Source organism: Heteronotia binoei, chromosome 6 (genome assembly GCF_032191835.1).
Source record: "Heteronotia binoei isolate CCM8104 ecotype False Entrance Well chromosome 6, APGP_CSIRO_Hbin_v1, whole genome shotgun sequence".
NCBI classification, from domain to species: Eukaryota; Metazoa; Chordata; class Lepidosauria; order Squamata; family Gekkonidae; genus Heteronotia; species Heteronotia binoei.
In genome coordinates, this window is record NC_083228.1 from 26,375,835 (window position 1) to 26,391,117 (window position 15,283).

The 15,283-nt window shown below is 42.3% G+C and overlaps 1 protein-coding gene across 2 annotated transcripts in view; it reads right to left on the bottom strand.

Annotated features, from left to right (window-relative positions):
* Positions 1 to 4,293: 4,293 nt before the first annotated feature.
* Positions 4,294 to 15,283, bottom strand: part of RUFY2 (RUN and FYVE domain containing 2) — a 60,358-nt gene continuing 49,368 nt past the window's right edge. Inside the window, exons 14-17 of one of the 2 annotated variants that reach the window (XM_060241165.1) lie at positions 14,964 to 15,058; positions 12,370 to 12,418; positions 7,558 to 7,635; positions 4,294 to 5,920 (exon numbers count right to left, since the gene is read on the bottom strand). In XM_060241165.1, the coding sequence (XP_060097148.1) occupies positions 5,777 to 5,920; positions 7,558 to 7,635; positions 12,370 to 12,418; positions 14,964 to 15,058 (366 nt within the window). In that variant the 3' untranslated portion in view covers positions 4,294 to 5,776. The remainder of the gene's footprint in view (positions 5,921 to 7,557; positions 7,636 to 12,369; positions 12,419 to 14,963; positions 15,059 to 15,283) is intronic. The other variant, XM_060241164.1, reaches the window with a different exon arrangement.

The window sequence follows — 15,283 nt, forward strand, 5'->3', positions numbered from 1 at the left end:
CGTTCATAGTACACCTGATGAGATTTCGAGGGTAGTTTCTTTTGGGTAACCTAATATAAACTGCTCATCAGTGAAGACAAATTCCCATAGCAGAATGTTGAAAAACTGTGCTGGGCATGAAGGCCGTGAGTTAAAGTTCTGGAATGACCTAATGCACAACTGCTATATTAAAAAAAACCTGGTTGATGTCTGAACTGTATGCATGCTAGAAATCTCCTAACCTTTGAAATGTATGTTAAGTATTGGTACAAATCTGCGTATCAATCTTCATACTCGTATCCTTGGCAATCAGATTTTCAGATAAGTTGTGAATATTATTGTATGAGCAATATCAGGGAGGGGAAGAGTCAAGATTATTATTGTAGTGGGACTATTGCAACATCCATAAAGAAGTCAGTCATTGTTTAGATTCCTAGAAATAAAATTTAATTTAGGAACACTGCTCTTATTCCTGAATTCAGCTGTGTGTTGGGAAAGCTACTTGACAGGTGTTTCCAGCAGAGAGCTAGGCTTGTGGCAAATAATTTAAATAACACAATTTATGTGGTCCTCTTGCTGTGCATTTAACATGTAAGATGTTTGGGTGAAATATTGTTTAGACACTTAAGCATTCACTGTATATTGAAGAAAGGGTACTGAATATTCTACAGTTTTCTTCATTTCAGTTGCTTGTCCTCTAAATTCTTCCCAATTAACTTGTCAAATGTGATCAACTATTGAAAGTTTGTTGCCTGTTTTTTTGCTAGTAATGTTATGTATGTAATAAACGTCTTATTGTGGGAGATAGCAAAATAGACTTGATTCTAGGAAGTGTGTGTTGTGTCAATTTATCTACAGGATCTATACATTTCAAAGATTGTTTGATTTCTGGTGTGCTTTGGAAAGGAAAGGGCCCAGGAAGTCACTATTTGGAATAGGTGAATCATCAGGGTAAGGATGAAGAACTTAATGAGTGAATTGGCCCCAGTACTGCAAGATTCAAACTGGTTTTATTTGATGGGTGCTGGGATTAGGGCAGACTCTGTTCCTACATGTATTCCTAAGGAAGCTGAGTAGAGAGACCCTGAAGTGGGTAAGGGTGTTGAAAGGAAGGAGCTATGGGGGAGCTTCAGATCAAATACATATGGCAAGATAAGCAGCCATTTAAATAAGATGCCATGGTCTTAAGGTAGCAGTGACTATTTGCATCCAAAATTTGGATTTAGAACGCATCAGAAGAGTTAATATAGGCTGTATCTGGAGTTGTAGGAGCAGGCATTCATCCCAGGGTAGCCCACTGAACCATTAAATATGCATGCACTGCAACAGCTGGAGCCTTTCTGCATTAGTGCTTTGATTATGTGCTTAGAACCAGAGAGCAATTCCTTTCTTCCAAACATAGGGAGTAACTAGTGTTTTTAAAAATAGAAGCCAGATTGGAAGAGTACATCCTTGCTTTGCCAAACATCTAGAGACTGGATTGCAATACGTTACACTATTACCTTTGTATTTCCATGCATTGAGCATACCATTGAACTTTTACCCTTCCTTTCAGGACAGGCATAAGTTGCAATCCCCCTGATCCTCTCCCCCTAGGAATCACTCAGGGTTGGTACAGGCCTAGGACTTCCAGGCAGGCTTTACAACACTGCATTAAGGGAGCGGACAGGGTAGAGACAACAATATACTGAACAATTTTGCTTCCTAAGCCAGGGTTGTTTCCTCCATGACCATTAAATTCATGGCCAGGGAAGATGCATTTTCATTGATTTTGTTGCATCTGTAAAACAAAGGCTACATATAGGCAGATCTTCCTACAGAGCTTCAGTTTCAAGTCTGTTTCCTTACGATTCAGCTGAAACTCTGAATACTGCACTCTTAACTGCAGCAGTGGGATATTAAGCAGTAAAAGTGGTAAGTAGGAGAGTGAATCGAATTGCTTCTACAGTAAGACCTGACCATGACTCTCTTCTAATTTATCAGCAGAGGGTTGTTTTTCCCCTGACTATACTACCTAGATAGTCATCTACTACACTAGCAATGTTGGAAATTACTTCCAGCAAGGTGTGGGACTGGCCTGGCATCTGCTGTGGGGATGTGCTCGGTAAATAGATCCAAGTGGGTAGCCGTGTTGGTCTGAAGTAATAGAATAAAGTTGGAGTCCAGTAGACCAACAAAGTTTTAGGATTGCTAATTCCATTCCATACTATTGTCTGAGGAAGTGTGCTTCTAGTGCACAAAAGCTTATATTCTTAGTAAAACTTCGTTGGTCTTAAAGGTGTTATTGGACTTCAACATTGCTCTGTTGCTTGGTAAATATTACTGATGTGTAAGCTGCTTCCACTCCGAAGACACAAACATAAAATAAGTTACCTAAGAATGAACCATAATTTGTTGAAATAAGAATCTTATGAAGAGAGTGCAGTGCAAATATACATTACTATAATGATGGCTATAGTTGGTGTTTTGTATAACAACTGCTTGAAGTAAGGCTAAAAACAAGTTTAACCGGACTGGAAAAAAACAGCATTACCAAGATGAATTGAAAGTTGTCAGATTTATTTTTTCAAACCACAAGATTACAAATGTCTGTATTTAAAATTACAAAAATCTATGTTAAAACATTACAAAAAGCTGAATTAGCAGTTAATTTAAAATTTTGGCATTCTCTGAAGTAGTATAGTACACTTCTTGATACATGGTGTGGCTGTCTTGAAAGATACAGTTCCAAACCCCTTTTACCTCTTGAGTAAGTTAAGTGCCTGAGATTGGAGTATGACTTCAGAGAAACTCAGTCAGCTCTCCAGCTGAGTTTCCTTTCCACATTTCATTTTTTTTGTAGGTTGTAGAGAAGAGTATGCTTCATTGTGATGTGTGAGAAATTCTTGGAATGTTAATCACAATGGAGGTGGAATAATGAGATGGTTCATGTCCTAATTATAGCGCAAAAAGTGCCAAATACTGATAGAAGTTGATAGTAACAATTGAAGTGTTTAAAACTTGATGTTATGAAGGACTTATAGTCCCACAAATCTTAGGGCTGGTAGAACCAAAGCTCTTCCTTCTCCACTACGAACTCTGGAATCACTGTACCTTAGAAGTCAAGCAGTGATGGGCACATTCCGCTCAAACAGCAGCTACTGTGGACTATTTTAGGTTTTATACATAGTTTTCCAGACACTTTCTAGTAGCAAAAGGACCGTATTTTTTGGACCATGCTCTGGGTTTGCGGTGGGGGCCGCATGGAGCGATCCCAGCGCTTGCTGGAAGCAGAACTGGAGCCAGGCAGGCGCAGCGGAAGCGCCAGGATCGGAGGCGGAGGCAGCGGATCGCCCCCCCAGGAGGAAGGTGCGTCCTATGGTCCGGAGTGTCTTATGGACCGAAAAATACGGTACATGGGTATGCCACTGCCGCTCAACCCCCTTGCTCCTCATATGGTCAGGACACAATAAGTGAGAATGAACACACTTCATTTCTTAAATATATGAGCAAAAGGCCACAACAATTATCAGGCTTTTCTTCAAAAGAAATTAGGATTATTGTATAGAATATCTCAGAATAAACAACCAGAAGTTTCTGTGTCTGCAACAATATGGCATAAGGTTGTTGGCTGGCGGAGTATCCCTTTTGAATTTTTATCTGTTGATGGCCAAAACAAACGGTCCACAACGATGTGGAGCTTGAAGTTTAGGCACTCCTCCATAGGAGTAGGTCTGCTTTGAAAAATGCTGTCAATGTAAGGAGCAATTTAGGGCGCAAGAAAAAATACTGTCCATATACCTTCTATGTGACAATCAGAAATTCAGCTGGTGAAGCTTTGGGCCATGCTGAGAAAAAAACTTCAGTTACTTGAACTTTTTTCTGATTGTGTTCTTGAAAGTGCAGGAGCCTATTGGGAGAAATATGCAACACTCATCCCCTGTATTTCTCCTGAGCTGCAGTGCTTCCTGTGTTAAACAAAGGGTCTTCCTGTCATACCCACCCACACTGCTGACCCATGAGAAATATTAGAAAACTGTCCTGAGGCTGGTCTCGCCATTTATTCTAGTCTCCCTTTTCAGGCAACGCCTACAGTAATCTCACGAAGCACTGTAGGGTTGTTGCTTTTTGGTAGGAACTTGGAAGTTAAATCAAAATAATGTAAATTGGATTAAATTAAATCTTTTTTATCAAGGATAATTGTTTCCACAATGAAATACTACAAGATAGCTCGTCGTTCCATTTGATAAGCTTCACATTCTGACAAACAACTCCTGTTTTAGTAATGAGACAAAAATCTGAAATATTCATACCAGTATGAAAATGGGTGGATTGCTTATAAACTGCTATTAATAAAGGCATTAGCACAACATGGACATACTGGTCTTGTGGATAATGATACTTTCACATATCCCAGTCTTTTAAAAATTACTTCCATAAAAACAGAGAATGTTACACTGCCTCTGTAAAGTGTTGAAGTACCTTCATTTTCAAATTAGAATTTTTTTCCCTTGTGCTAGACATCTTAAGAATTCGTATGCTTTAGAAATTTTGCTGTACACATAAATAATTGAAACAATTATCTAATCTTTCCTGTGTCTTGATTACCCGCATTTTCCTATATGCCTCCCTTTTGCTGTTCAACCTGATAGCAATGGGTGCAGAACTCTTAACTGACAGTACAAGCTACTTCCCAGTTACATATCTGCTAGCAATAGTCTAAGTCAATCAACCTCAATAAATTCATCTAGTGTCCTTTAGCTAACCTTCCGCAGTATATAACTGATTCATTATTGGGGGAAGATACTAGGGACTAGATCCCAACTAGGTACAAAAAGTTCCCAACATTCTTACCCCTTAGCTTCAAAGCTGAGGGGAAATTGTTAAATAATTATGGATCTTTCTGTGTTCCCTTAGCTGAGCTCCTAGTCAGTGCAGGGATTTCAGTCCAGGCCTTCTCCAAACTTTGTTCCCTTTTTCCCCTTTACACTCAGTGCATTGTGCAGGCTGGGGAGTTATCTTCCCCCACACAAATTGTCACCCAGGGATGTTGGCAGGCCTCTTTTTAAGGTGGGCCCCCCAGGTACCTGGAGCCTCCATGTCAAGCACAGTTCCCATCCTATGTCAGATATGTCTCCCCTTTATCTGTACAGAAATAGATGCAATCAAAAACTGCAATCCTGAGAGTCAAAATTTGCTAGATTATTAATTGAAGGTCTACATGCCAAATTCTACACCACAGAAAACCAAGTACTGCCAACAAATATTAGGTCAGCTAGATTCATTTGCTTATATTTAATTTGCAAAATTACTTGTGTCCACAGTGAAGCATTTCAGATAATCTTAGATAGAAAGCTGTACACCGGATACTGAATCTCAGTGCAAAATACTTGAACCCTTATCGAGCTCCTCTGGTTTCTGAGCTCCAGCCACTGCCAGCTTACTCTCAAGCTAGGAATTTTTTAAAAGCAAAGGCCAAGGAAGCACAGTTCTGCACTAAATGGTCCGCTTGAACAGCAAAAACAGCAGCTGTATGGAATATATAAAGTCATGCCTATATCCTTGAGGACCAACCATAAAATGTGTTGCACTGGCCAATACATTCTTAAGATGAGTCATGCCAATTACTCTGTTGGCACAGCATTACAAACTGACCTCATGCTGGCACTGCAGGACTATCACAATGGTTTCAGACTGGGTGGTTAGATGATTTGGAATATGCAAGAGCGTTAGCCAGTGTTGCACAACTCTACAGCCACACTTGTGGTATCTACCATTGTAGTGGAAGTACAATGTTTTGTAAATCTGCAAATGACACTCATGGCACATTAGAAGAGCACCTCTGTATGAGCAACGCATGACAGGAATCACAGACCCGTACAGGCTTTGGCGAAGATGGTAAAGGCAGTTCGTTGTCTGAGCAGGCATTACAAAAAATTTCACCACAGTTCCTACAATGATGCTAAAAGGAAGATGGGAAAAAGTGTTGAAATCAATGCAGCGTTGTGAGTTAAACAATGGAGAATCCTTTATAACAATGCAGATAAGATTTCATATGTACTGCCAACTCCTTGGACATCTATATCTTATGTTCTATGAGAAGGAAAGTGTCAATGCTAACTGAAAGCCACTTTGGAGGTTTATTCTATACATGGTGACCTTATCTCACATAAGACAACATGAGAAGCCACACTGGATCAGGCCATTGGCCCATCCAGTCCAGCACTCCTTGTCACAGTGGCCAAAATCCAGGTGCCATCAGCAGGGCCAGAAGTCCACCTACTGTTGCCCCCCTGAACACCAACAATACAGAGCATCACTACCCCAGACTTGCTATGGATGAAAGATGCAAACATTGGGTTATATCCCATGATTCATCAGCAGAACATGCTAATGGATGCAGGTCTTCCCAGTTCTCCCCAGCAACCATTTTTGATTCCAGGGAAATTTATTCCCAGTGTCATGGAACAGCCATTTGAGCTAGGAAACTGAAGTGGGACCCAAGAAGGCAGCAAAATTGTTCCTTCCTGCCTCGAGTGAGCTATGCTGAAAGAAGAAGGGAGCATTTTGGCCTGTTCTGTTTCCCTGCTGCTAGCCTTTTGACCTGTGTGGCTGTTACTCCACATGGGTCTTGTGACCTAAGAACTAAACTCCTGGGGTCAGAAATGGCAGCTGGAGGGAGGGAGAGCCAGTAAGATGGGGTCCTTGAGGGACCTCACAAAGTACTTGTGCTGGCTGGATCTAATCCAGTATTGGAATACTCTTCAGTAATCAAATTAGTTTTTGTTCCTGGGAATAACGCAGCATAATTTACACTGATTTGTCAATACACTTGCATAAAAGGTGACCTGGCTTGAGCAAAATCATTTTGTAAAACTTCTGATTTATGGGGCTGCCAGTATGAAAGTAAGAACAGTGTTTGAACTGGTAGCAGCTGATGATTCACTGCATGTGCTTAAACAAAAATGTAGATCAGGGGTGTCAAACATGCGGCCCAGGGGCTGAATCAGGCCCCCAGAGGGCTCCTATCGGGCCCCCAAGCAACTGGCTGTCATCTGTTTCCTTTTCTCTCTTCCTTCATCACAGCTTGCTTTGCCAGGCTTGCTCAATCACACTGCAGCTACAGAGCAAAACCTCTATTTTCTCCATTGGCTGAGGCTCTTTTTCCTTGGTGAGGGATAGCTTGCTTTGCGAGGCTCTCTCAACTGCACAGCAGAGATACTGAGCCAAGCTTCCTTCTATTGGCTGAGGCTCCTCCCGCTCCTGGTCCCCTGAGAAAGGATGGAAAGAGCCAGAGCTTCCTTTGCCCAGTTCCCTGGATCCCATGGGAAAGATACAAAGAAAGCACTTTTAAGACCAATGAGTGCTAATGTTTTTGTCATGTTTTATTTTATGTTTTCTAAAAATCCTGAATTGTGTTTTTCAGTGTCCTTTATAAAGTTTATATCTCTGCTATCTGGCATTACATTTTATGACCGATAGGCTCTCATTTATGTCAGATCTGGCCCTCATAACATATGAGTTTTGACACCCCTTAGTAGATAATCATCATATGCACAGCAAATGTTATTTTTTGTACTGGCTTTTATCCATGCTCACCTTTCTTTTGGATAGAGAAAACTCCGTTTCACATAATTTGCAGTGAGTAGCTTCTTTGTCCTTTAGCCAGACCTGCCCCTAGTAGGAAAAAAACATGTTCTCTGAACAGACCAATTACAGGAGCATATTTATCTAAACAAATGCTAATCACCTTTCATGCAATGGCAACATGATGGATTCTGTGCTACAGGCCTTCTGTACAAGAGACAACTCAGGCTCTAGATTAAAGTTAAATTTCCAAGTCTCAACCGGTCTTCCCCAAATTTGTCTGCTGCCCAGTCCTTGTGCATTGCAAAGCACTGCCATAATAACTGGCATGTTTGATGCCAATATTCCATGGCAGCATATACAGCACAACTAGTAATGGCAGATAACCTATCATACAATTTATCTGTCCTCAGAGATTTGCCATAGAATCCTTATTTTTATTAGTGTTATTTTAACGGTACCAATTACCAAAATAGCACAAGTAAATGCAAGTATATGCTAATTAAACCATGCAAATCAATAAATCATAAGCTTCATGCCTCTACTTGTACTTCATTTGGTGTGCTGAATCACAGGTTTCCTTAAGTTTTCTTTGCACTGATTTCTGAAAAGCCATCAGCCTAATTAATTTTTCAAGCCATTCACACAAGTACCTTTATTTCTGAAATTCTGCAAATATTAATATCCCAGCCATTAAAATATCTAAAGCCATTTCCTGTTTGGCATCTTTACAAGGTACGTGAACCATAACAGTTCTAGAGACCTCTGTCAAACCCTGCACTTGAATCCATTCTCCAGCACCTTTGTGCACAAGTGTATATCCCTGACATTTTTAAAAAAGTTTTATCAGAATTAGTGTTCCCATTTAAATTTTTATAAACTCTAGCCAGTCTGCAAGAAGGATTCCATTAAAGTGAAAAGCCTCATAACATCTGGATAGACATAACCAAGATCTTGCCACCCTTAAAGAACATTTTAAGCTGAAGCCAGAGGGGCTGTGTGCGGGGAAAGGATACCGTACTCTCCTGTGTTCCCCAAATTTCTCACATATGATTAATAAGGTACTTATCCTGAACATAACTATCCCATTCGGATCTCTTTACTCACAACCATACTCCCAATGGAAGTTCACCTAAAAACTGTTCAACCAAAGTTAATAATAAAACCCTCATCCATTTCACAATTCCAAAGAAATCTGGCAGCTGGATAATATACCTTCAGATTTGGTATTACAAAGTATTTACTATTCCACTTAATTTTGACCTATACCCCAGGAAGCTTGGGATTTTGCTCCTTTTCCCAAAATCCTTTAAAAAGATTCAGTCATTCAATAGTATAATCTGGTATAAGTACAAGAATATTACAAAACAAGTGATTCAACTTCAGCGAAATCATTATTTTAAAAGCATTTACTCTGCCAGTTCATAAAGTTTCAAGGCTAACCATGTAGATAATCTGGTTTTAATGTCTGTTATCCCCAGTTTAAAATTGGACTTCAAGTGATTACGTCTATCTTCAGAGATGAAAATCCCAAGATACGTCGTCATCTTGTAACAACTTTATTTTTGTTAACCAACAGGCATTTCTTATGTCCTTAATTTCCATATTAAACAGTAAAGCTTTTTGTTTTCCAGTGCTAACTTGCCATGCGGCTATCTGATTCAGCTGATTCTAACTCCCTTCTAGGTTTTGCAGCATTACAAAAATAGCCACAGCATTTGCATAAATGGAGGCCTAGGATCCCAAGATGCCCTTGCACAAGCATGAAGCACCTCCTCCCAAGAAGTAGAAGAGCAAGATTCAAGTCCAGTAGCACCTGAGAGGGCAACAAGATTTGCAGAGGATAGGTTTTCAACAGTCAGACCTTAGATCCTGGGAATCGTGTTGGTCTTTCAGGTGCTTGTGTATTCTCAAAGGAGGATCCTCTATATCTATGCATTTCCAATTGAAGCTGCAGCCCACACTGTTTCCTAAGCACTTTTCTTATTCCTCCTCTGGTTTGCCCCCCCCCCCCCCGCGGAAGAGCTTTACACTCTGCAGAGGGCAACCTAGCCCAAAAGATGTTCAGCTGTCCTCGCCAGAGCCAGGGCCTTTTCAGCCCTGGCTCCCACCTGCTGGAAGTCTCTGCTCAATAACACCCATGCCCTGCAGGATCCAATGCAGTTCCACAGGGCTTGCAAGGCAGAGATGTTCCGCCAGGCTTTTGGCCGTGGACAGCAATGGGTACCATCCTATCTGCCGCTCCCTTCCCCATCCTCCTTTTTTCTCCATCTGAAAGACAGTAATACAATTTGCAAATTGATTTTAGTGCCATGTCAAAATGGTTTCTAGCCATTATATTTTTTTTTAATATAATTTTTTCTGTTGTTAACTGCCCTGAGCTCTGTGAACTCAGAGAATGGCAGTTTATAAACTGAAAAATAAATAAAGGTTCCCCTCATATGCAGGAGCAGTTTTTGGGGGTGGTGCAAGGCTGGAGAGCTGCATAAAATGGGACACACAGAAAGGATCCATTTCACAAGTGCAGCTTTTCAGCACTTTGAATCTATCGCTTTGGAGCTGACTGAGTCTGCTGTTTGTCTTGTACTGATGATTCCACTTATTCCTGCTGCCTGTCTTTTCTATTTACCACTGTGGTCTGTATCAATTGCTTTATTGATTCTGGGTTTTTTAAGTTTATATTGCAGTAACTCTTCCTTTGATATATTATTTATATATATATTTTTCAAACCTGGAGGTTGGCTGGGTCTGAAGCTAACTAAATAGACCCCACCCACCTGAAGGAAGGGAAGCCTTATGGACAACTCTAGGAATCCCGGAGGTTGGCTGCGTCTGAATCCTGAGCGACCTAATAGGTTTCAAAGAGTTGTCAGAAGGGAGTTCCCTTTCCTTCCTTGGGGTGGGCCGGAGGGTTTGGTTGGCTGTGTCGGAATCAGGAGCGGCTAAAAAGCCAGGAGTTCCTGTTTCAAAGAGTTGTCAGAAAGGAGATCCAACCAAAGGTTCCCCCTCCCACCCCAGGAAAGGGAACTCCCTTCTAACGACTTTGTGAAACCGAGAGGTTGGCTGCATCTGAATCCAGAGTGGCTGAATATCTCCCCCCACTCCCCACCCTAAGGAAGCAAAGGGAACTCCCTTCTGACAACTTTGGGAAACTTTGGGTTGGTTGGCTGTGTCTGAATCCGGAGCAGCTTTTCAGCCGCTCAGGATTCAGACGCAGCCAACCTCCTGGTTCCCAAAGTTCTCAGAAGGGAGTTCCCTTTCCTTCCTTGGGATGGGGGGGGGGGATTCAGACGCAGCCAACTAACCCCCACCCCAAGGAAGGAAAAGGATCTCCCTTTTGACAACTTTGGGAACAGGGACGTTGGCTGCGTCTGAATCCGGAGTGGCTGAATGAATATGAATATTCCCCTTGGTTGTCAGAAGGGAGTTCCCGTTCCTTCCTTTGGTGGGGGGCGGGGGGAGATTTTGGTTGGCTGCGTCTGAATCCGGAGCGGCTGAATAAAAAGGTAGGTAAAGGTAGTCCCCTGTGCAAGCACCAGTCATTTTTCACAATGTTTTCATGGCAGACTTTTTACGGGGTGGTTTGCCATTGCCTTCCCCAGTCATCTACACTTCTCCCCCAGCAAGCTGGGTGCTCATTTTACCGACCTTGGAAGGATGGAAGGCTGAGTCAACCTGGAGCTGGCTATCTGAACCAGCTTTTGCTGGATCGAACTCTGGTCATGAGCAAAGGGTTCTGGACTGCAGTACTGCAGCTTTCCTACTCTGCACCACGGGGCTATTCAACTGCTCTGAATTCATACGCAGCCAACCAAATCCCCCACCACAAGGAAGGAAAGGGATTTCCCTTCTGACAACTTTGGGAAACCACAGGGCCGGGGAAGAGGGCGCTAGTTTGGGTCCACCCTCCATAGTCTGGCGATGTAGTTTTGTGAGCCCTCTGGTGGCAGCATGGCTCTCTCGATGGGCCCCCTTTCCTCTGGCAGGCAGCACCAGGGGCCACGTTGTGGCTGAGCTGTCCCGGACTGAGGGCGAGTGTGGGGAGAGGAGGAGTGCTGCATTCTAATGGTGTCCTTTATTATCCTTTGAAAAGCAGCTGTGTTTGGGGGCATTTCCTTTCCCACTCTGGAGGGTGGTTGTCATTTCAGCACTGGCTGCCACAGTTGCAGAAGTGGCAGGTGGCACAGAGGAAGTCTTCACCACCATTCAACCCACACCTTTCACCTGGGACTTGATAGGCACCTCTGTTCAGAAATGGTTGCTGGAAGCTGCTTTGGGGACAGTGGGAAAAGGATCCCAGACCTCATATACACTGGGCTTAGTGGGAGGAATTCATTGACGATTAAGCTGTAAAAGTAATGGAGAGAAGGCAAAGCCTTCAGGAGGGGCAAGAGAGCAAAAGGTGAATTAGGAAAGCTGGTTTCTGAACGCCAATTATAAAAACAAGAGAATAGCAGCAAAGGTTCTTGGTTAAGACATTTTGAGTGGAAGGTATTTTACAAGTATGCCTGTGTGTGCCTTCAGTCTTATAAACCGCTGGGGAGTAACAGAATTTGGCATGGAGAAACAGCTGCATAGCAAAGTGCAGGAGGGCTTTACAATTTAAGCAGTCCTTGAGCTGAACGTGTCCGAGAGGGGAATGCAATACATATTTCAAGTCAATCTACCCATTTGGAAGCGCTTCCTCTACCTTGCCTTCTGCTCCCCCCCCAATACTACCTTTCGAAGGTAATACGACACATATTTCAAGTCAACAGAACTACCCATTTGGAAGCACTTCCTCTACCTTGCCCTCCGCCCCCCACCCCCACCCCCAATACTAACCTGTAGCGTTTTGTTTGCTTCCTTAATATCTTCTATTTTAAGCTTGGACCTAAAGAGAAGAGATGATATGTAAATAAGCGGTGACTAATTATAGACAAGGGATAACAGTTCACTTCTTTCTGAGACTGGCAACCACATTTAAAACTCACTTCTCCTCCAACCCATCACAACCCAGTGGGTAAGACTCATTCCCTCCAACCCATCACAACCCAGTGGGTAAGACTCATTCCCTCTTAACCACCAGATTTATATAGATATTATCACTGACCCCACCCAGTACAAGTTCTTCCACTCCATCTTTTGCACCTTCATGCATCTCAGTGAAGGGAAGCCTGGGGGGGGGGGGGAGGCTGAGAGGTTGGGGAAAGCTACCAAAGGCACCAGTGCATTATCCATGACTAGGTACGTTAGTTTATTTTTCCACAAATGATCCCCCTGTACAGCTGCTCACAGCAAGGTTACTAAAGCCGGACTCCTCCATTGTTAGAAGGCAAACAAAGTCACAAGCCCTTTGCATGTTATTATCCAAATACAGAATTCACTCGTGGGAGCAATTGCTGAACTGGACAATGTTAACATGGATTCCCATATGTACTTTATAAGTAGGCCTGTTCCACGCAGGCCTTCATGATCGGACAGGAGGGCCAAGTGCAGTGGAGCAGTGCCTTCACAGGCCTTCCTGAGGAGACCCAGAGCGAGTGCTCTTGCGACCTTTTGAAGATAGCTCTTGTGGAAGCTCTTGGGAGACTGCTCTGAATCTGGTTTCGTGTTCAGCTGATGTTGCTGTTTATACGTTTTTACATAAATGTGTGTCCAAACGTTTATCCCAATCTCTAAATGTTTAAAAGTCAAGAATACTTCTGATAGGGCTAAAGGCTATGAAAACCAAATTTCTAGGGGAACGGATGAGTTGCTACATTCACATTACTTGCCAAACAAATGATATTGAAAACCCATTCAGAATTTTAAAAAATGACAACTGCTTATGAGGAAGTTCTCATACTAAGATTGGAAATACTTTTATCCTGCAGTAAAAGTATACACAAGTTCACAGTTTAATGGAATTTGTCCGACCAGTTCTGACTAAATTCAGAGGAAGACTCAGCATCTTCCTCAGGACTGAAAGAACCTTCACTTAGATTCCCTTTGCACATTCTCTTAAAAGTGTGGTTACTCTGTGCCTGCTGCCAGAGGTTTCCTGTAAAGCAGGGGATGAAACATACAGCCTGGGGCTGCATGTCGACCACCAGCACCTGATGCAGCCTGCAAAATCCCCAACTATTATGATTTATTTTCTTTATTTACTTACAAATTGTACACCCAGCCACTCTGCCCTCATTAGGGCCATCAAGGTAGCTAACAGGTTAAATATGTAATAAATCACATAAACCATTTAAAAAAAAACAACAACAACCATCACTTTGTTAAAACAATTTAAACCAAAAACTAAAATACACACCCTGAAACATAAAAATACCAAATAAAGCACTGGTCAGGGAGAAGGAATCACTGAGGGAATGCCAAATGAAACAAAAAACTCTTCACCTGCTAGTGGAAGATGGCAACAGAAGGGGACAGCCAACTCTTCCTGGGGAGGGAGTTGGTGCCAGAGCCTTGGTGCCACAACTGAGAAGGCCCTCTCCCAGGTTGCTACCCACCTAATCTCAGAAGATGGGGGCATCCAAAGCAAGGTCTTGGGAGCAATGTTCCCTCTAAACTGCAGAGACTTGTGAGCAAAAATTCTACTTTGTGAGCTACTGGCATTACAGTTGTGAGCTACTGCATAAATTATTGTGCTTTGGGGCCATTTTGCTAGGGCAAAAATGTGTGAGCAGAAGGCTAAAAATCTGTGAGCTAGCTCACACTAACTCAGCTTAGAGGGATCACTGCATGAGAGATGACCAGATGTAGACAGTTGTTCAGGTAAGCTGGTCCCAAGCCATGCAGGGCTTCAAAGTCAACACTAGCCCCTTGAATTGCTCCCAGAAACAAACTGGGAGCCACTATAGAAAGGCAAAGACTGGAGTGATAAGGTCCCTATGACCCATTCCAGTGAACATGCCTTTCAAATGCTAACAACAAAGCAGAGACACAAATTTCAGACAGTGAAACTGAGTAGAAGGTGAAGGCTTATACCCCGTCATCTCCCTGTATTCCCCTGAAGCAAACTGAGGCTGCATGAATTTGCAATTCAAAATTTATCTACAAAATGAGATGGCTGATGATGTCATAGAACAGGGCCTAGTGATGTCATACTTTTACAACTTGGCCCACTTAACTCCACATGAGGTCAATTCTGGCCAATGTAACTGAGTTGTGCACCCCGGTATAAAATTTTCTGCTCAGGTGTTTCCCCTGTAGATGTATTATGTACACAATTGCAGCATGGAAAGAAACATCAGGGAAATCAAGTAAGTGGCTGGTGGGGGAGGGAAATAAGTGGCTGGAAGTCTCGCAATCACGGATTTTATAATTCTGAGGCTGAATGGTACCAATTTATACTACAAGTGTCCTGTTTAAGAAACTTTAGGTTACAAGGATAATCACATCTCTGTTCTCACACTACCAACAAAAAGAAAGAAAAGCAAAATTACTCGCTCAGTTTGCCGGCTAGTTCTTGGAGAGCTTCTTCTTGGTCATGGCACAGACTTTTCAACTGCTTGTTTTTTTCCTGTAACTTTAGGAACTCCTTCAAAATAGAAAGAAAAACAGAATGAGAAATATCATTTACAACTGAATATTATCAACAACTGGACAAGTCAAAGGGGAGAAGAAAGGGAATACATCATAAAACTATGCTACCAATTCATGGCCCTCTCCTGGTTATCAGTTACTGAAAGTCACTACTGACTCATGATCAAGCATGTGGAAAAATAAACATCACAGCAACTTCTGACTACATCTCACCTTATTT